Source organism: Phascolarctos cinereus, unplaced genomic scaffold (genome assembly GCF_003287225.1).
Source record: "Phascolarctos cinereus isolate Bilbo 61053 unplaced genomic scaffold, phaCin_HiC Scaffold_4;HRSCAF=312, whole genome shotgun sequence".
Taxonomy (NCBI): domain Eukaryota; kingdom Metazoa; phylum Chordata; class Mammalia; order Diprotodontia; family Phascolarctidae; genus Phascolarctos; species Phascolarctos cinereus.
In genome coordinates this window covers 677,126,243-677,147,425 of record NW_027555847.1, presented here as the reverse complement: position 1 = coordinate 677,147,425, position 21,183 = coordinate 677,126,243, and the positions used below count along the sequence as shown (strand labels likewise).

General features: G+C 43.9%; 1 protein-coding gene across 1 annotated transcript; it reads right to left on the bottom strand.

Moving 5' to 3' along the window:
- Positions 1-1,751: 1,751 nt before the first annotated feature.
- Positions 1,752-14,362, bottom strand: UQCR11 (ubiquinol-cytochrome c reductase, complex III subunit XI). The gene is made up of 3 exons (XM_021008998.2): positions 14,196-14,362; positions 4,970-5,106; positions 1,752-1,906 (listed from the first exon to the last, which is right to left on the bottom strand). The coding sequence occupies exons 1-2, from the start codon at positions 14,243-14,245 to the stop codon at positions 4,989-4,991; spliced, it is 168 nt and encodes a 55-aa protein (XP_020864657.1). The 5' UTR covers positions 14,246-14,362; the 3' UTR covers positions 1,752-1,906; positions 4,970-4,988.
- Between the last annotated feature and the right edge of the window lie 6,821 nt (positions 14,363-21,183).

Genomic DNA, 21,183 nt, shown 5'->3' with positions numbered 1-21,183 from the left:
CCACATCCCCCTAAACATGTAAAGAACTTCTGCTATAGAAACTGGTGCTCAGGGTAAAAGTTATCAGTCCAGCGCCACCCTTCCCCCCAAATGTGTCCCTGAGATTTTCAAAAATTTGTATGGTCCTGACTCTAGGAAATCGTAGCCTTAACCCAGCAGAAATGAGAGCAGGGAGCTTTTCAGTGGGAGGGAAGTTTAAAGAAAAAAAAAGGTATTAACCCTTTTGTGTTCCTGACAAAGAAAAGAAATTGTGTTGACAAGCCCCTGACGCATCCTGGCCCAGGAATCTTCCTTGCTCACATCACAGCAGATGGTAATGGGGGCTCAGGGGAGATGCAGCCAATGGTAGCTGTGGAGGCAGGAGGGAAGCAGCCAAGATAAGGGGAGCTCTGAGCAACAAGGACAGGAAGGCACATCAGGTAGGGTGCACCAGAGGGGTTTTCCAGGGAGCATTACATTTCCTACCAACATGAAAGTCTGTGAGATATTGGGCTCCTTTGTGTATGGCAGGGTGAGAATGATGCCACTACTCGATAGTCCCTTGTTACTGATTTTGCTGATCTGTCCTAATTAAATGCATTGCTATTGGATTTATGATTTCTTTTTAAAAATTTTTTATTTTTAGGTAATTGGGGTTAAGTGACTTGCCCAGGGTCACACAGCTAGTTAACTGTCAAATGTTTGGTCTGAGGCCTGATTTGAACTCAGGTCCTCCTGACTTCAGGGCTGGTGCTCTATCCACTGCGCCCCCTAGCTGCCCCTGGATTTATGATTTCTGTCTAGTCTGTATTAAGTGCTAACAGCTAATATAGTCTACAAATTCATAAATATCTCAAGAATTACAGATAAGCCAGCAGGAATATAGCAGAGATCCCAAAAGACTAGAGCCTCTAATTACCCAAGACTCAGTGTGTAGTTCAGGAAAATCAAAATGATGAAAACACAGCCCCAACCAGTGCATTCTCTGTCAGCACCTAAGTTTGCCTTCTTGTATGGTGCTATAATCAAGGGTCCTTTTCCACTACTGTGACATGTAGGTTGTTTTAGCTAAAGGGGGCTGGGCTAGATGACCGCTGCAATTTATTCCAAGTGTGATCGTTTATGTTCTAACCTCCCTTCTAAGTTTAACACTGCAGGGTTCCATAATTATTTTCCTCCATGTCTTCGTTCTCTCAAGGACCAGTCCTGATCCTTCCCTCCCTTCCCTCAAGAGACTATCTCACTCCAACATTCTGGAACCTCTGTCTGAGCATGGTATTAACATGCCCAATCAACACATTTTTACCTCTTCTGCAGCCAGGACCATAAGCCAGCCCTTATGGTAAGACATTTTCTTTTTGATTTCCCCCCAAACCTTGATTTCTATCTGGATTTGTTAAGTAAATTCCTTTCATCTCATGTCACGCCCCTGGCAACTCATGTCTCAGCTGTGCTTTCAAAGGTCTCAAGGAGGCATTAAGCAACAATGGCGGTGGTGAGGGACACAGTGAGCATTGTTGGGGCTATGGTAAATGTTCCTATGCTCTCCCCCTTCTCCCACGACAGGTACTTAATGTTTTTTGAATAAATGAATAATTTGGTCTTCCTCCAATCCTCATCTTTACCACAAAGAAATACCAAAATTACCACAGAAAGGTTTCAAGCTTGACCTTGGCGTGTTTTTTTTTTTTAATTCCATATGTCACTGTGAAATCCGGCATAATTCAATCTGTTGTCATAGTTATTCCTGTGCTCAATACCTAAGCAGCCAGCATGTTTCAGAGAGAGGTTTAATTATCCCTATACAAGTGATACATCAAAGACTGTCACTGAGAGGTCCTTGGAGTCCTTCCTGAGCATTTCACATTTGTGTTCTATCAGGATCCCCCGAGAAGAGCAGTCCCCAAAAAGTCCTCCATCCCTAGACCTGCAGCAAATGAAACCAAAACACAACAGGTGACTACAGAAACACTTCCCCAAAGTGAAAGCAGACAGGAGACATCATTCTGAGAGCTGGAGGCTTAATGAGCACTAAGGGCTACGGAAAAAGCAAAATATCAGATTTGTTCAATACAAAGACACACACACACACACACACACACACACCCTCACGCTCAGAATGGTTCTAAAGTGGGAGGGTCTGACTTGGAAGAGGATAAATGCTATGTTGGTGGATATCTTCAAAACGAAGCTCAACAGACATCTGTCAGGATGCCTCAGACTAGGATTCCGCTCAAGAGGGACCAGATAAGTTCTGAGTTTCACGGGTTCCCTGGTATGTCAGTGACTGCTTCTAAACTCTTCAAAGTGTGCCTCCAAACTAGAATCAGTGTGCACTGGTCAGTAGGTGCATTCAGATCGCTATACTAGACATTCCAAAACATGGCTGCCAAGTGTATTTTTGGAAATGATTTTGATAAGGCGACAGGTTTCGACAATAAACATTTCCAAATACCTCAGTTTGCTAACGATTTTCCCTCCAATACATTCCTGCTGAATAATGGATATAATTTTTCTTCTAGTTCTCACTACATCTTTGGCATTTTTCTGATGATCAATAATGATGTCCACCTGGCTGCTACATGTCTAGACAAAGGCCATTAAAAATGAATGACTACAACTTCAAGGGGTAGGTGGACAAGAAGGTATTTTCAAATCCTTTTGATGCAAGAGAATTCCATTGTACCAAATGCTAGGTATAACTTCTTAACAGATGTGATGACGTGGCCTTTAAAAAAAAATAAAACCAAAAAACCCCCACATGTTCATGTAAGTGTTGCATTTAGAGCCATCACCACAGACCACCATATACACACAGTTCATCAATGCCAGTGTTACTTAAAACATTTTTAGAGCTGCTCTTTGGAAAGAGTCTTCAGAGCAAGCCATGTGTCACAGAAGAACAATCATGTTATTCTGTTACCCCAAACAGCTATTTCCAAAGATCTAATCTGTCTTCAAAGGACAATGATTTGTCACCATGGGGGTCATTTCAAAAGAGTGCCAAAGTTTAGCAAGGCAGTTTCCCCAAATGGTTTTGGAGCAGCAGCAACATGGATGGAATCAGTGCATGCCCGTCGACAGGGACTGTTCTCCTTCTAGTGAAGTCAGTGCTGGTGCGGCTGTTCTTAAAAGTCAGTCTCCCTACTTTATCGTCCCGCCAGGTAGTGCTTTGCTGAGACTCAGACACCTGTGGCTCTGCAGAGAGTTTAGTTTAGACAGATCTGTCCCTAGCTGCTTATGTTATCATAAATGGCTCTATCTCCTTCACTCCAGAACCTCAAGTGGCTGAAGAATTGTTTGGAGGGTACTTAGTCCAACCTCTACCTGAGCAGGAAATCCTCTGCATGGTCATCCTGTTTCATCTCGATCATCTCTAGGGAAGGGAACTCACTTTCTTATCAGACAGTACATTCAATTCTGGGCAGCTCTGACTGTTAAGAAGTTTATCCTCATCCTGAGATGAATGAGGCCTCCCTGTAACTCCTACCCTTGAATCCTGTTCTATCCCCTGCGGATTAAACACAAGTCTAAACCAATCCTCTTCCACAGGCTCTTCAAATACTTGAAATAAACTGTCTTGGTTGTCCAAACTCTACTCTTCAACAAACTGAACCCCCTCAGCTCCTTGGCCATGGACTGTAGGGTCTCTAGGCCATTCACTGTGCTGGCGGCCCTCTTTGGGATACACTCTACCTGGCTACTAACCTTCCTAAAATGTGGCACCCACAGCTGAATACAGATGTAGACTGGTCTGGCCAGAAAAACAGAGGTCACATCTCTCTTGTTAGGAATACTACATCTCTTAAAGCAGCCTAAAATGACTGTCATTGCTGTTCTTGTTTGCTGGGGGTATGGGGAAGGGATATTGCAACATCTCTCTTATCTTACATGTTACTAAGATCCCCCACTGTTGACTGTGAATTCCTTGAGAGAAAGGACTGTCTTTTGCCCTTCTCTAAATCTCCAGAGCTTCTCACAGTGCCTGGCACATAGCAGGTACCTCATAAATGCTTGCTGACTGGTTCTCCATTTTACCCATTAGGTTAAACAGCGTAAAATAATACCACCACTACATGTTCATAGACGGCTTTATGGTTTTAAGAGCATTCTCACATTTATCATCTCATTTAATTATCCCCAAAATTGTGTGAGATAGACAGGACCAGAAGTATTATCCTCATAAGAAATGGTTCCAGAGAGGTGGACTTACTCGCCCAAAGTCACATGCCAGATCCACTTATTTCCCTGTGCCTCACATTCTTTATCTGTAAAATGAGAACACTAATACTTGCACCACCTACCGCACAAGGTTGTTGCGAGGAAAGTTTTGAGGTTCTATAAATCTGAGTTATTGTTATTACTACAACTCATGCCTTCAGACTCCTCTTCTGCAGGGGGACCTTCTACTCTATCATGATCCTCTGCTGAGAGGCAGGTCAGAAGATAGCACAAGTTATTCATGGTCGAGTAGCTAACCTATTCTCTTGCTTCTCCACAGACAATACTGTTAAGAAAGCACTCTGCAAACATCTAAAGGTCAGTGTTTTTTAGGCAGTTATGGGAGTCAACAGTGGCATACGGCAGGAGACAACCTCTGTGTTTCTAGGGCCATCTTTGAGCAGTGGGGCAGGTATTGGGCCACAGCAGGATAGCTCACCCATCAGTGTGAGCTCTTTCCCCAAAAAGTTACTTGTTTGGGCTATAAAAGCTTAAACACACACACACACACACACACACACACACACACACACACGCCCTAAGTTGTTAGTGATGAGCATAATTCTTTGTAAATTATCCCTCCCTTAATATAGGACTTTCTAAGGTGAAAAAAAGTCTGTAAGAGAGTCCAGCAAGTGTGCATTGGAAACAAGGCGATGTCTTTGGAATCAAAAGACTGTGAATCCATAAAAGTGAATATATCAAATAGCACCCAATTATCTAATGAACATATTAACCTAACACTCTTAAACGGGCTAGAGAGACTTACCATAAGACTGAAAAGTCAGTTAATTGTCCTTAAATTTGCCATTGACGTATGGCACCCAATCCAGAATCAGACGCCAGTCAGTGGCCCAAACTAGCCCCACGGTACCAAAAGCACCCCATGTGCCTACTGTGGGAAGCCTAGGGGAAGAAACAAAAGCATCAATGCATCAACTAATCAATAAATACTTACTGAATGCTTACTTCAAGAGTTACCCACTTCTAGGAACTGTGGGGGATACAGGAATAGCATTAAGAATGATTCTTGTCTTCAAGGAGCTTGTAATCAACTCGGGGAAACAAATTTTAACAAGCCAAGCACTTTCTTCACAACAACAGCGGGGACTGGGGTGGTGTCCAGATTATAATCCCCATGTTATAAATGTGGAAATTGAGGTTCAGAGCAGCACCTGCCCATGGTCTGAGAGATGACCTAGGACTTGAGATAGGGTTTTCTGATTCCAAATCCAGTTCCTTTCACTACCACTCTGTTACTTATTGACAACAACATGAATATCGGACAGAAAGTAATTCAAGGCTAAACTTTATAGTTCTGAATAAACTCAGGGGAAAACAAAGAAGCTGTGGAGCTCAGGAGAGGAGGTTGGCAGGCTAGGTGGAAGGGGGAGCGTTGAAAGAGGTCTTTAAAAGATGAGCAGGCACTCAACAGATGACCAAAAGGGAACAGGGAGACACGTAAGGCCTAGGGAAGAATATCAACAAAATGCAAAACACTGTAGGAACGGGAACAGAACTAGAACAGAGTGCACAGAGACAGATACAAGGTAAGGCCAGAAAGGTGGGTTCATGCCAGATTATAAAGGGCCCTGAATGCCAGGCAAAAGAATCTGAGCTTCACTCAGTAAACCATAAAGAATTACTACATGTTTCTGAGCAGACAAATGAGATGACCTTAAAAGTTCTATATAAATGTTCACTCACTTCATCACCCTGGTAAGAACTCTTGGTACTGTAGCTCACTGATGCCCTCTGTCCCTGAGTGGAGGAGGGGCCATGACCCCCAAACCTCCATTTAAAGAGGGAGCTCAGATGTTTATTTTTCACTTGGTTGCACAGTCTTGGGACTTCTCTAATTCTGCCATCATTCCCACCCCCCCACCCTCAGCTTTTCAGCTTCCTTTTGTGTTGTAAGATTGTAAGCTCTTTGAGGGCAGGGGCCAGCTTTTTCCATATCTGTATTCTCATGGCTTAGCACAGTCTCTGGCACGTGGTAGGTGTTTAATAAATGTTGACTAACCATAATTATTTCAATGACCAGATATATGCATAAGGAAGATTATTCTAGGGCGTGGACTGGACACAGTAGAGAGAAAAGACAGGAAAAGTTGTTGCAGTGAGTTCAAGTGGCTAGTAATGAGGGCTTGTCCAGACAGACTGCACTACCCTTCTTTGAACAGCTGCCTGCTGGTTTACATCAAGGTTAACTAAAATCCTCAGGTCCTTTCTCCACCAAATACTGCCCTTCTATGTCTCCCTCCACTCTCACATTCATATGGTTGGAGTTCTGAGCTCAACTGAAAACTGACTGGAGAAGTCACAAGGTCCAAATTTTCAAGGTTGCATGTCTAAATAGCATCAGCCCAAGGGCACTTAGTTGGCATTCATCAGCAATCCTACCCAGAACTGGTACTAATCAGTGGTGCTGCACCATATGCTGCTTCATCAACTCTTCTTTGCATTAAACAGAATACGTAAACAGTAATTACCCAAAAAAGACAAAAAACTAAAGACAGAGGTGGTGGGTCAGAGATGTAAAGGCTGAGAGTGAAGGCAAATCTAAAGAATGGGAAACAGTAGTCACCTGAGAGGCGGCAGGTTCTAGTGGAAGGAACACTTGATGTGAAGAGAGAACGCCTTGGGTATGTTGGAGTCCAAACTCTGAAGAAACATCATATCTGGAGCCAGCAGACCAGACTCTGCACTTTGGCTCTGACACAAGAGTTGTGCAACCACGGGCACCACTTCTGGCCTCAGTCTCACCATCTACAAACAGTGCTTACACGAACCTACCTCACAGAATTCTTCGAAGAAAAGAGCTGCAAACACTTAAGGACCAGAGAAAATCATTATGGCTGGGGAGATAAAGCTGTAACACAAACTACATTGTGGGAAGGAGGGAAGGGGAAAAAAGAACATTTCCCCACTGCTTACAGGATAAAGTCTAAACTACTCTGACTAGCATATAAGGTCTTCTCAACCTTTCTCTCTAGCCTGGTATCCCACCTTTCCCAACATGCACCCTTACTGCTCAGAAGATATGACCTCTTCTTTGGCACGAAACACACCTTCTGTTTTGTTCCGCGTTAGACTTCCTTCCTTAAGTTCAACTCAATCCTATCTTCTTCCCGACCACAGTGGCCTCTCAAGTCCCTTGACTAATAACAATACTGATAATAATACTATTTAATAACAATTCATATTTATATAGAATTTTAAGGATTATAAAATGCTTCTCTCTCAAAAAGGCTACTGTCTCCATATTACAGATGTGGAAGACTCTCCCGACTGCCTTACCAAAAAAAAAAGTAACTTTCTGGTGAGGCAATGAGGGTTACGTGACTTGCCCAGCATCACACAGCTAGTGTCTGGTGTCTGAAGCCAGATTTGAACTCAGGTCCTCCTGACTCCAAGGCTGGGGCTGTATCCACTGTGCCAACTAGCTGCCCCTATCTAGCATCTTCCTGCTCCCCAGCTAAACTGGAAGTTGCTAGAAGATAGGGAATATCCCTTATATTCTAATATCCACACAGCGCCTCGAACGGTTCTGAGCACATTCAAATCCACAAACATTTTCAGGCACCATATGTCAGGTACCGTATTTGGTATTGGCTACCAAAGATGAAAGATGAAAAATGACACCATCCAAGCCTTTGGGGGTTCACAATCTGATGGGAACTCCAACACAAACATGCACAACACTAGAAGCATGTGACAGGGCTGTCCAAAACAAGGAGAGGAAGTGGCTGGAAGGATCCCTCTTCCTTCAGCTCGGCCAGGGATGGGTGAGGAGGCCTGCTCAAGGCCCCAGCGTGAGGGCCTTGCGGTCTCCAGTGCTCCTGCCTGCTTTCCTTTCCACTCTTCACATCCAACTCAACCTTCCAAACCTTGCTGAGTTCCACCTCTAGCACCAACTACCCCATTTCACACTGCTCTTCAGTTGCTAAGTCTGTGTTACTTAAAAAAAAAAAGGGAGTATTGCACAGCTTAGCAACAAGTTGCTCTTGTTTCTAATTTTTTAGGACAGGGAAAGGTGAGAAGGGGAAGCATTATCTGGGATGGGAGAGACAACAAACTGTTCCGAAGAGGAGTTCAGCTGCGTCTTGTCATTCTGGCTCTGACACTGACCACAGGGAAGTCCCTTTACCTCTGCAGTCCTGACAGCTCTTCGTAAATGGAAGTCTTACCGAACAAGCTGTTGTATATGAATGTAATGGAATACTACTGTGCTATAAGAAATGATGAGTTGGCAGACTTACATGAACGGATGCTGAGTGAAGTGAGCAGAACCAGGAGAACACTGTACACAATAGCAGTAACACTGTGTGATGGTTAATTACGACAGACTTGGCTCTTCACAGCAATACAATGATTCGAGACAGCTCCAAAAAACTTATGACAGAAAATGCTAACCATATCCAGAGAAAGAACTATGGAGTCTGAATGCAGATCAAAGCATACTATTTTCACTTTTTTTTTCCCCTCTCTCATGGTTTTTCCCTTTGGTTCTTATTCTTCTTTCACAACATGAGTAACGTGGAAATCTGTTTAATACGACTGTACATGCATAGCCCATATCAGATTGCTTGCTGTTTTGGGGAGGGGAGAAGGGAAGATGGAGGGAGAAAAAATCTGGAAACCAAAATCTTATAAAAGTGAATGCTGAAAACTAAAATAAATAAATAAAATGAAGGGAAATTTAAAATAAATAAACTAATGGAGGTCTTAGGCTAGTGGACCTCTAAGGGTGAGTATAACTAGGTGCCACAAGGTTCCACCTGGCAGTAACATCCTAGGATTCCTTGCTGCTCCATTATTTTGTGACTAATTTATGGAAATGAATTAGTGTGTTTTATCCAGACCCAGGGCTTGAATGGAATCTGGCCCAAGAATGAAGGGCTGAATTCCTTTGTTGTAGAATTCATTCCTGATTTTGTCCTTGATCATATATATAACCCTGGAGTATAACAACATGCCCACAACCCCTGGCTTCTCTGGATTTTAGAACTACTTCCTCAAAACCCACTCACATGACCACTATGTTCTCTGAAGCTTTGTGTAGAAAGGAAGGACAAAAATTCTATTTGAAAGATCTGATGCTAGAAGAAGGGACGAAAAGCATGGGAAAGATAGGTTCTGTGAGGGAAAGGATGGAGTTTTATGGAGAAAGAATGGATTCTTGGGCAGCTAGGTGGCACAGTGGATAGAGCACTGGCCCTGAAGTCAGGAGGACCTGAATTCAAATCCAGCCTTAGACCAAACACTTGACACTTACTAGCTGTGTGACCCTGGGCAAGTCACTTAACCCCCAACTGCCTTAAAAAAAAGAAAAGAAAGAATGGATTCTCAGGGAGAGGAGGGACAAGTCATTGGTGAGGGGAGGAAGGGTGTCTAAGAAGGAAGGGTTTGGAAAGCCTTTGGAGAGAAAGGGCAAAGGACTACAGGTAGTTCAAAGAGGGAAAAGTTTTATGAAGAAGAAAAGAGTGAAATCTATAGAGGGGAATGTTCTAAGAAGAAAGTTCTATAAAGGGCAAGGTCTATGCTCAGCCAAGCCTCAGCCTTGGCTTGCCATTCATCACCTTCACACTTATATATGCACTGCTAAACAAAGTGGAGAAAATGACACAACATGCTATAAAACCATGTTATACTGGGCCCTCACTGCTGCTGGACAATCCTTCTCCACCTCTCTCATCAACTCAATCTCCACAGTGGTTCATCCAAATCTTTTCATCCCAGATCAAACCTCACATGGCTCCTCCTCTTCTCACTCTTTCAGCTGAGAACTTGGCTTTGTATTTTACAGGAAAAAATTGTGATGATTTACTGAGAACTCCCTCTTCTCTCCTCTTCGCCATCTCTTACCATTCGGGTGCGTTTGGCCCCGTTCTCCTCCTTCACCCGTCTCACAAAATGAAGTGGCCTCATTCCTCATCAAGGCTAACTCTTCTACTTGTACCAGTGATCCCCTTCCATCCTGTCTCCTGTAATAGAGTACCCCCCCGCCATCCCCACTTTCATTTAATCTGTCCAGCGGCTCATTTCTTACTGCCTACAAACATGCCCATGTCTCTTCTCCATCCTCAGAAAACCTTCACTTGATCCTTCCAGCCTTGCTAACTATCATCCCATATCTCTTCTGCCCTTTGTGGCTAAACTCCTTGAGAAGGTCGTCTACGAGAGGGGCCCCCACTCCTCTCCTCTCACTCTCTTCCCTGACAATCCAGCCTCTGACTTTATTACTCCACCTAAACTGCTTCTCTCCAAAATCTCTTAGTTGCCAAATCCAATAGTCTTTTCTCAATCCTCACTCTATCTGAGCTGCTCTGCATCCTGTGACACTGCTGATCACTCTATCATCCTTGATATGCTCTTCTCTCTAGGTTTTTGGGACACTACTCTCTACTGGTTCCTCCTACCTTCCTGACTGTTCCTTGTCTGTCTCTTTTGTGGGTTTTTTTTGTTTTTTGGTGAGTCAGTCGGGGTTAAGTGACTTGCCCAGGGTCACACAGCTACCAAGTGTCAAGTGTCTGAGGCTGGCTTTGAACTCAAGTCCTCTTGACCCCAAGGCCAGAGCTCTTTTGCTGGATCCTCTTCCAGATCACACTCTCTTAACTTTAGGAGTCCTTCACGGTTCTGTCCTGCGCCTATTTCTTTTCTCCCTCCAAACCACTTTACTTGGTAATCTCATCAGCTCCTAAGGATTTAATTAACATCACCACCTTGATAATTCTCAAATCTATCTACCCTGCTCCATCTCCAAGTGCCTTTCATTCAGACAGCTCAAAGGGGATGTCTAGTAGACATTTTAAACTCAGTATGTCTAAAACAGAACTCGAGATCTTTTCCCCCAACCTTCACCACCTTCCCTATTACTGTGAAGAGCAATACCATCCTCCAGCCAAGGCCTGTCAAATTCATCTTTGCAACATCTCTTGAATACACCCCATTCTCTCCTCTGACCCTGCTACCACTCTATTGAAGGATCTCATTAACTCACTCCTGGATTACTGCAATGCATGCTGGAGGGTCTGCCTGCCTCAAGTCTCTCTCCACTGCAATCCATACTCCATCCAGCCATTAAAGTGATCTTCCCAAATCGAAGGTTCATTCATGTCACTCCCTTATTCAATAAACCCTATTGCCTCCAGGATCAAATATAAAATGCTCTGTTTGGCATTTAAAAGCTTTCTTAATCTAGTCCCCTCTTACCTTTCCAGTCTTCCTACACCTTACTTATGGATGCATAATCTTCGACCCAGTGAAACTGGGCTCCTGGCTGTCCCATGAATAAAACATTCTATCTCTCAGCTCCGGGGATTTTATCTGACTCTCCCTCCTCTGCCCCAACCCAACTACTGACCTCCATGGCTTTTTTAAAATCCCGACTAAAATTCCATCTTCTACACCAAACCTTCCCTAACTCCTCTTAATTCCAGTACCTTACCTCTCTTATCTCCTATTTATCCTGTATATAGCTTGCTTTGTATATATTTCTTTGCATGTTGCCTCCCCCATTAGACTGTAAGCTCTTGAGGACAGGGACCGTCTTTCCCCTTTTTGGATCCTCAACAATTAAGCACAGTGCCTGGCACATAGTAGGGGCTTAATAAATGGTTGCTAGTTGATTGGACTTCAATTCAGTTCAATACGTATTAAGTCACAGTGCATGAAAAACCATTCCTGCTCTCAGGGAACACACATTTTACTGGGTGTGTAATAATAATTTAATTTAGTCTTATAAAATTGACTGAGGTAGACCAAAGCAAACAAGATAATCTGATGCCAGGAAAATGCATTTAAAATTTCCAGAATTGGGAAAGACTCTTTTAGAAAAGAGCCCCTGAGATGTCCCTTGAAGAAAACTAAGTATTCTAAAAGGCAAAGGCATGCTGGTACATTTCAAGCATGGAAGAAACCTGTACAATGGCATGAAGATGGGAATTAGCAGATTAACAAGTGGACAGTTTAATTGGAACTAGAAAAGCAGGCTGGAGCCAGATTGTTCAGGGTTTTAAATGTTAAGTTGAAAAGTTTACATTTTGTACTAGAGGGAATAAAAAGCCATTCAAGATTCTTGAACAGATAACAGACCTCATGGAGCCAGAAAGGTCTTTAAAAGTCACCTGATCCAAGCCCTTCACTTTACAGGTGAGGAAAACAAGGCCCAAGCTGGTTAGCTGACTGGCCTACTCAGTAGAGTGACAAGGTCAGCCATGACCACGTTTTAGGAAGGTAATTTTGACAGTAGTGTAGAAGATGGATTTGGACGTAGTAGAGACCTGAAGCAGGGCGAACAAGGTGGTTTTTAAAGAACAATGAATAGAGAAACTGCAGGAGACATTATAGACTCAATAAGACTTGGCAATTAATCACATACGGGATACAAAAGAAGAATTCAAAATAATCGGAAGGATGGGATTAGTCTTCTTATGGCGTTAATGGAGACACTTAAAGGGAAGTCTGAAGGCAAAACTGTTTTGGATATGAGAAGTTTTGAGATGCTATAGAACAATGGTGTCAAACTCAAAAAAAGATATCCCTGTGGACTGCATACTGACTTAGAAAACCACAAACTAACATTATCTATATTTTATTGTATTTTAAAATCTATTTTGTTTACAAGTTAATTACAATTTAATCTGATTCTGGCTTTACTGGGAGTTTTGTGGATGTCTGCTGGCCTTGAGTTTGACACCTCTGCCACAGAATATAAATAATGGTGACATCCCCCAAGCAGTCTGGTGATGGGAGACTCTAATCTTCAAGGAAATCAATCAAGGCTGAATATAAGATTTAGGGGTCACCTGCAAAGAGATAACTGACTCTACTTGATCTAATGAAAGGGTTGGGAGTACATGGAGGTGAGAGGAATGTTTCATGAAGGATCAAGAATGGGGTCTATGTAAGGAGGAACCCACATCACTGAAAGAGAAAGATTGTTCCAAGGGAAGAAGAGTCCTATGAAGGTAGAAAATCATCAAATATTAAGGCTGGAGGGAGATAGAATCTCCAGCTTCATTTGAATCTCAGTTCCAGGGTCACTTCCCACAAGAAGCCTTTCAGATAACTATTTCTGTGCCTCCCCCCCGCCCTAAAGCACTTAGTTAGTGTCCTTCCCACCCCCCAACAGGATTCTTTTCTGTCTCTGTATCTCCCTGCCTCAGAGCACAGCTTGGCATATCATAGGCGCTTCCTCTGTGCTACAGGAATGAATAGATTAATGAGTAAATCTATGAAGGGCCATCAATGGAGTTTTCAGAGGGGTGGAGAGAGTCCTATCAAGGTGGAGAGGTAGGGTCAAAAGAGGGGAAGGGAAAATTCTAAAGGAAGAGGATGCCATGAAGAGAAGATAACGAGGGAATGGAGAGTTCTAAGGAGGATTAGGGTACTATTGAGGTGTTGAGGTAGGGTCAAAATAACGTGGAACAGTGGATAGACCAACGGGCCTGAAGTCAGGAAGACCTAAGTTCAAATCCAACCTCAGACACTTGCTAGCTGTGTGACCTTTAACCCCGTTTGCCTCAGTTTCCTCATCTGTAAAATGAGCTGGAGAAGAAAATGGCAAATCATTTCAGTTTCTCTGCCAAGAAAACCCCAAATGGGGTCATGAACAGTCAGACATGACTGAAAAAAGACTGAATAACATTTTGTGAATAGGAATTAATAAGGGAGGGAAAGAGTTAGTGGAGGAAAGAGAGTTACCAAAAGCAAGAGGTAGAGTCAACAACGGGGAGAAGGGCTGAGGACAGGGGTGAGAAGGGAGTTCCAAGGAAGGGTGGTTATATGGAGGGGGAAAGATCTAAGTGGGGGAGGGCCTCCAGAGAGGAGAGGGTGGGGACTGGAGAAGGGGGCGGAGGAAAATGGAGGACGGGGAGGAGAATAGAGGAGGGGAAGCAGAATGGGGGAGGCGCCGAGCAGGGGCTACTCCGGCGGCGGCAGTGGTGGAGAGCATCCTGCCCCTGGGTGGGCTCGGGCCGGGGCTTCCTCACCAGTACTTCACCAGCTCCTTGTAGCGCGGCCCTAGATACTTGTTCAGCATCGCTGCCCGTCTCGCCTCCCCCCCGGCTCGGCCCGCTCGTCAGCCTGTCAGTGGGTCCGCCTCAGGGTCACCCCTATCCTCAGCGACAGGACGCACTGCGCAGGCGCCACCCAGGACCCCGACGCCGAGGCTGCCCTCGCACCGCCTGTCCGCGCAACGTTTAACTGATGCCTGCGTCCGTTGAATGCGTAGCGCCTCAGAGTCACCTCTGGCCCCGTGCGCTGAACACTGCGCAGGCGCAGCGGAGGTCTCCGCTTTGGGTCGTCGTGTGGTTGCAGGCGCACCTTCGTTGGGACGTTAAAAAAAAAGTTAGCTCCAAAACTTTATTTAGAGTAATTAAAAGGATAAAGGCGAAAAGCCGAGTGCCAGGGATGAGGAGAGGGAGAGGGAGGGGGAGAGGGGGAGGAAGACGCTCCCTGCCCCCTGCTCTGCCGTCAGAGGCAGGCAGGTTGCTAGCGCTCCCTGCCGGTAGCTCTCTGGAACTACAATGAAGTTGCCATGTGATTCCCCCCTTAAAATACTCAGGTCTTGGAAAGAAATCTGATCTGATGAGGAGTGGGCTGGAGTCAGGGAAGCTGAGGGTTCAAATCCTGAGCCTGACACTAACTGGCTCTGTGACCCTGGGCAAGTCACTTGACATCCCTCAGTCTCAGTTTCCTCATTTGTAAAATGGAGATAATAATAGCATCTATATCCCAGGATTGTTATGAGGATCAAATGAGATTTTTATAAAGAGCTCTGCAAAATTTAAAGCACAATATAAATTTATTACAATGTCATGTGTAACATTATATAGAATATCATCTATTGTGAGAAGACCTGTCCTTGTGGGACTTCTCTGATTGTGGGGACTTGAACACAGTGGGTACTTAATAAATTTTTGTTCAATTTAGAATCCCAGATCCCAGAACTGGATGAATCCTAAGAGGATCCCAACCCCATTTTACAGGTGGGGAAACTGAGACCTAGGAAGGCCAAAGGAATTTGACAGAAAGAGTTAGTGGCAGAGCTGAGATTCAGACCCAGGTCTCCTGACTACAAATCTGGCACAATTTCCCTTGCTGCCTCCTACAAAATAAGAGGCAAAAATCATTCAATCTTTGATAGGTGGTTGTCTCTACTCCATGTTTACAACACCTTCTGTAACAAGTGGTCAGCCACCACATGTACAAAAATGTTTACAGCAGCTCTTTTTGTGGTGGCCAAGAATTGGAAATTGAGAGGATGCCCATCAATTGGGGAATGGCTGAACAAGTTGTGGTATATGAATGGAATAGAATACTATTGTGCTATAAGAAATGATGAGCAGGCAGACTTCAGAAAAACCTGGAAAGACTTGTATGGACTGATGCTGAGTGAAGTGAGCAGAACCAGGAGAATATTGTGCACAGTGACAGCCATGTTGTGCAATGACTAATATTGATAGACTTAACCCTTCTCAGCAATGCAAGGATCTAAGACATCTCTAAAGGTCTCATGATGGAAAGTGCTATCCACATCCAAAGAAAGAAGTATGGAGTTTGAATGCCGGTCAAAGCATATTATTTGCTATTTTTTTTTCTTCTGTTGTGTTTTGTTTCCTCTTTCTGGTGGTTCCTCCTATTGGTTCTAATTCTTACTTACAACATCACTAATGTGAAAATGTTTAGTAGGAATGTGTATGTATAGCCTATATCAGATTGCATGCTGTCTTGGGGAGAAATGTGGGGAGTGAGGGGGAGAAAAATTTAAAACTCAAAATCTTATGGAAGTGATTGTTGATAATTCAAAATAAATTAATTAATTAAAAAAAACAAGTGGTCAGTCAGCTTCCACTTGAAGATCTCCAGTAATTAGAATTCACTAATTCATGAATGAAAGAATTTATTTTTTTATTAAGTGCTAAGTGCCAAGTGCTAGGCTAAACCCAGTGGATACAAATACAAAAGCAAAAGCATTCCTGCCTCCAATGAGTTTACATTCTAATAGAAGACATAGAGCTCAAATCCCACAAAGCCTTTCCCTGTCCCCCTGAATCTTCTAGGTTCAGCTCTGTCTACATGACTTGCCTTGCCTGTGACATCCACCTCCCTCCAGGCACTCTCTCCAGTTCTAGGAGGCTTGTCTTGCACCCTCCACACCCTGCCCACCTATCCAGTCACAGGCAAAACCCTTGTGGACAATGATAACATATCTGAACTAATTCTTCAATGAATAACATACTTGCACCTGGTCACACTACTGCATCTAAGTGATTCTGCATGGGGGTGAGGATAGGGGAACCACTGTTGAAACCCCAAATCATTCACTGGTCCATATGGGGAGTTGGAATATTTTTTGCTCCCCATTGCCACTTTCAGGCTCCCTCAGTAATCACTGCCACTCAGTAAGCTCTCCTCCTTAAAAGTTCATCCAATCCCTATCTATCCGACAATCATGAATGGTAGCTGTTGTCCACGATGCTGCAGGACACTCTTCATCCTTCCTTGATGAGTTTATGCCTGGCTTATGGTCCTTCTCTCCCCCCAAACTCCTGCCCACACACCAGGGGGATTTCATATTGATACTCCCTCAAATACCCTAAGCTCCTAGTTCTTCAACTTGCACATTTCCTATAGCCTACTTCTGCATTCCACTCTAGCTACACAGAGAATTGTTATATTCTTCATCTTTGCCATCGCTCACAAGTGTTTTACAACCAGTTTCACGAGCTCAGAAATTCTTTTATCTCAACATAATCTGTTGTTCCAATTCTCCTTCTGCCTTGAAGCCTTAACCCTGTTCTTCCAAACCTCTATCTCCAATCCCTCCACTCGAAATTTCATTTCCCCCACCCCGGCCATACCCTTACACTGTCTCTATTCTCCTCCCTTTCCCCTCTTGATCCCTTGGTGAACCAGTTCACCTCTGGGTCACTGTCATCTTCTCTCAAGTCCTCAGCCTCTTTATTCTAGCAAAAGCCTTGCCCAGCCAAACTCCAACCTTGGATTACTCCCACCATCTGCTGTCTTTGCTCCTATTCATATGGTACTGAATTAAGCTGGTGAAATTCACAAAATCCTCCTGACTGGGTCCACTACAAATTCATGTTACATTATCTCAGTTGGGCCCTCACTACAGCAAGGCAGTCCTTTTGTGTCTTCCTAATTGCTAGGTGGTCCAGTGGACAGAGTGCTGGGGCTTAGAGTCAGGAGGACTCATCTTTGTGAGTTCAAATCTGGCCTCAGACACTTAGTAAATGTGTGACCCTGGGCGAGTCACCTAACCCTGTTTGCCTCAGTTCTTCTTCTATTAAATGAGCTGGAGAAGGAAATGGCAAACCACTCCAGTATCTTTACCAAAACAAACAAACAAACCCAAAAAACAAAAAACAAAACCCAACCTAAATGGGGTCATGAAGAGTCATTCACAACTGAAAAAATGAATTAAGAAAAGTCTGGCTTTTAAAGCCCTTTATAATTTGGATCCCTTCTGTCTTTCCATTCTTCCTACACCTTAGACTCCTCTCCCCTACTCTAGTCTAGGGACACCAGCCTCCTGGCTGTTCTTCAGGCATGACACTCCCATCTCTAGGCTCTGGACATTTTCTCTGGCTGTCCTCCATCCCTGGATCTCTCTCCCTCCTCATCTCTGCCTCCTGGTTCCATCGGTTTCATTCAAATCCAAGCTAACTTCCTACCTTCTACAAGGAGCTTTCCACAGTCCTCCTTAATCTTCATGCCTTCCCTCAGAGACTAACCCCAATTTATCCTTTACATATCCTATTGGTGCATAGTCAGCATTGCATTTACTCATCTGGGCCAGAGCACTTACAGATAACAGGATTGGTGTGACAGAAATTCTGGGGAGATTCAGAAGCTGCTAGACAAAAAACAAGAACTCCATAGGGTTTACCAGCAGGATAGTTCATCCATCTCTAAGAAGGCAGTGTTTAACTCCATCAAAAGCAAAGTACGAGCAAAGCTTAGAAATATGCAGGATTCTTGGCTTAATAAAAAGGCAGATGAAATTTAGTTTTACATACTGATACTAATAATCCAAAGCACTTTTATGATGCCCTGAAGGCTATTTATGGGCTTAACCACTCAGTGATGATAGAGCCACATTGATTAGTGATAAGGACATGATCCTGGAGAGATGGGCTGAATACTTCCATAGTATTTTCAACAGACCCTTATCAATTAATGCTGAAACCAGTGACTGTATACCTCAGGTTGAAGTCAACCCCTCTCTAGCCCAAATTCCAACTGAATAAGAGGTTTTAAATACCATTAGCTCTTCTTATGTGGTAAAGTACCTGGTGCTGATTCTATTCCAGCTGAGATTTACAATGCAGGGGGTCTACTGCTCATACCAAAGCTCGCTGAAATCTTCCAGGTTACATGGCAAGAGGAGATTATCTCCCAGGAGTTCAAGGATGCCTTTATTGTCCATTTCTATATAGGAAAAGGAAATGGATTGTCCTATGACAATCACAGGGGGGTCTCTCTCTCTTAGTCACTTCTGGCCAGATTCTTGCCAGAATCCTCCTTAATAGTTGGCTGATCCTTTACTTGAAAGATGATCATCTACTCAAGAGCCAGTGTGGCTTCAGAAAAGGCTGAGGAATGATCAACATGATATTTGCTGCCTGACAACCCCGGGAGAAATTCCAGGAGCAGAATAGAGGACTGTACACAACGTTTATCAATCTGACCAAAGCCTTTGGTATTGTCAGTTATGAGGGCTACTGAAAGATCATGGTAAAATTTGGTTGCCTGGAGAAGTTCATCAGTGTTGTATGCCAGTTCCACGATTGCATGCTTGCATGGATTCTGGATAATGGATGCTTTCCCCATCACCAATAGAGTGAAGCAGAGCTGTGTGCTTGTTCCTGTGCTTTTTAGCATGATGTTTTCATCAGTGCTGTCAAACACCTTCAATGAAGAAGAAAACAGCCTCAAAGTCAGCTGCCACACTGACGGTAACTTATTTAACTTGAAAAGGCTACAAGCCAAGACTAAAGTGGAGGTAGAGCTGGTGCCTGACTTTTTGTTCTCAGATGCTTGTGCACTCAGTGCAGCCTCTGAAGCTGGGTTGCAACAAAGCCTGAATTGATTCTCTGCTGCTTGTGTTAATTTTGGCCTGACAATTAACATCAAGAAGTCCACCAGCCAGCACCACACCATCCATATGAGAAACCATCAGTTACAGCCAATGGAGAAATTTTGAATTCTGTGGATAAGTGTACCTTGGCAATACACTTTTCAGGGATGTACACACAGATGATGAAGTTGGTATATGCACTGCCAGAGCTAGCTCAGTGTTGGGGAGGCTGTGAAGGAAAGTGTGGGAGAGAAGAGGAATTAGGCTGCCTACCAGATGGAAAGTCTACAGAGCCATTGTTCTGACCTCATTGTTATATGCCTGTGAAACCTGGAGAGTCTAACAGCACCATGCTAGGAAACCGAATCACTTCCATACAAAGATTCTGGAGATTACCTGGCAAGATAAGGTACCGGACACTGAGGTCCCTCTTCAGCAAGCAGTCAAACTCTACTGCCAAAGGTACTTTTGCTTAAAAGACCATTTTACAGAGAAGTCATACAAGGAAGATGCTCAATGGAGGTCAAAAGAAGCAATACAAGGACACTCTCAAGGTCCCTCTGAAGAACTTTGGAATCCATTGTGAAACATGGGAGACACTGGCACTGGACCGCCCAGGATGGCATGCCTGCCTCAAACAAAGTGTTGTGTTCTATGAACAAAGCGAAACTGTAGTAGGTCAGAAGAAACATGAGACACACAAATGTAGAGACATCTCCACTCCAAATGTTAACGTGCCCTATTGTGCCTGACCGCAGTAGAGCCTTCCGAGCTGGTATTGGTCTGATCAGCCACAGCTGGTCACACCATACCTCCACCCTGACATAACGATGCCATTTTGGTCCTCTTTGAGCATGAAGGACAGCCGCCAGGCACTATGTGTACTAGTGTACCAGGTACTATGCTAGGCACTGGGGATACAAATACAATAAAATGGAACCATTCCTACTCACAAAGAGTTTCCAATCCCATGAGGAAGACAAGGACATATATAAGGATGTATAAAATTAATATAAAGAGAATACATTAAATCAACAAGCATTTATTAAGCACTTACTACGTGCCACACACAATGCTAAACTCTGGGGGGGAAATAAAGGCAAAAAAAAAAATCCTTGTCTGCAAGGAGTTGGCATTCCAATGGGCGTGACAACATGCAAATAAATATGTACGAAGTGAGTTATATAAAAGATAAATAGGAAATAACAGAAAGAGAGGGCACTAGAATAAAGGGGAGTTGGGAAAGGCTTTCAGTAAAAAAAAAATGAGACTATAGTTGGACCTTAAAGGAAGCCAGGGAGGTCAGTAGTAGGGGTGGAGGAGGGAGAGCAGTCCAGGCATGGGGGAACAGCCACAGAGAGTGCCCAGAGTTGAGAGACGGAGTGTTTTGTTTGGGGAACAGCCAGGAGACCAGTGTCATTCGGTTGAAAAGTATGTGTTGGGGAGTAAAGTGTAAGCAGACTGGAAAGGTAGGAGGGGGCCAGGTTATGAAGGGCTTTGAATGCCAAACAGCATTTTATATTTGATCCTGGAGGAATAGGGAGCCACTGGAGCTGATTGAGTGGGGGAGTGAGATGGTGGAACCTACACTTCGGAGTGGAGAGAGACTAAAGACAGTTAGATTCACCCCTACGCTTTTGCAGTAATTTAGGCTTGAAGTGATGAGGGCCTGCACTAGAGGAGTGGCAGTATCAGAAGAGAAAAGGAGGTGTATCAGAGAGATGCTGCAAAGGTAAAATAGATGGGCCTTGGTAACACTTGGATATGAGAGACTGAGAAGTCCAGGATGATTCCTAGGATAAACTGGAGATCATCTCAGAGGGAAGGCACTAACATCTTAATCTTAGGGAATCTTAATAGAAGATGGGTTTTCA

Coding starts and splice junctions, on each gene's coding strand:
- UQCR11 (XM_021008998.2), bottom strand. CDS start 14,245: ATGCTGAACAAGTATCTAGGGCCGCGCTACAAGGAGCTGGTGAAGTAC. Junction 5,107..14,195: donor AAGGAGCTGGTGAAGTACTG/GTGAGGAAGCCC, acceptor TTCTTCCCCTAG/GCTTCCCACAGTAGGCACAT.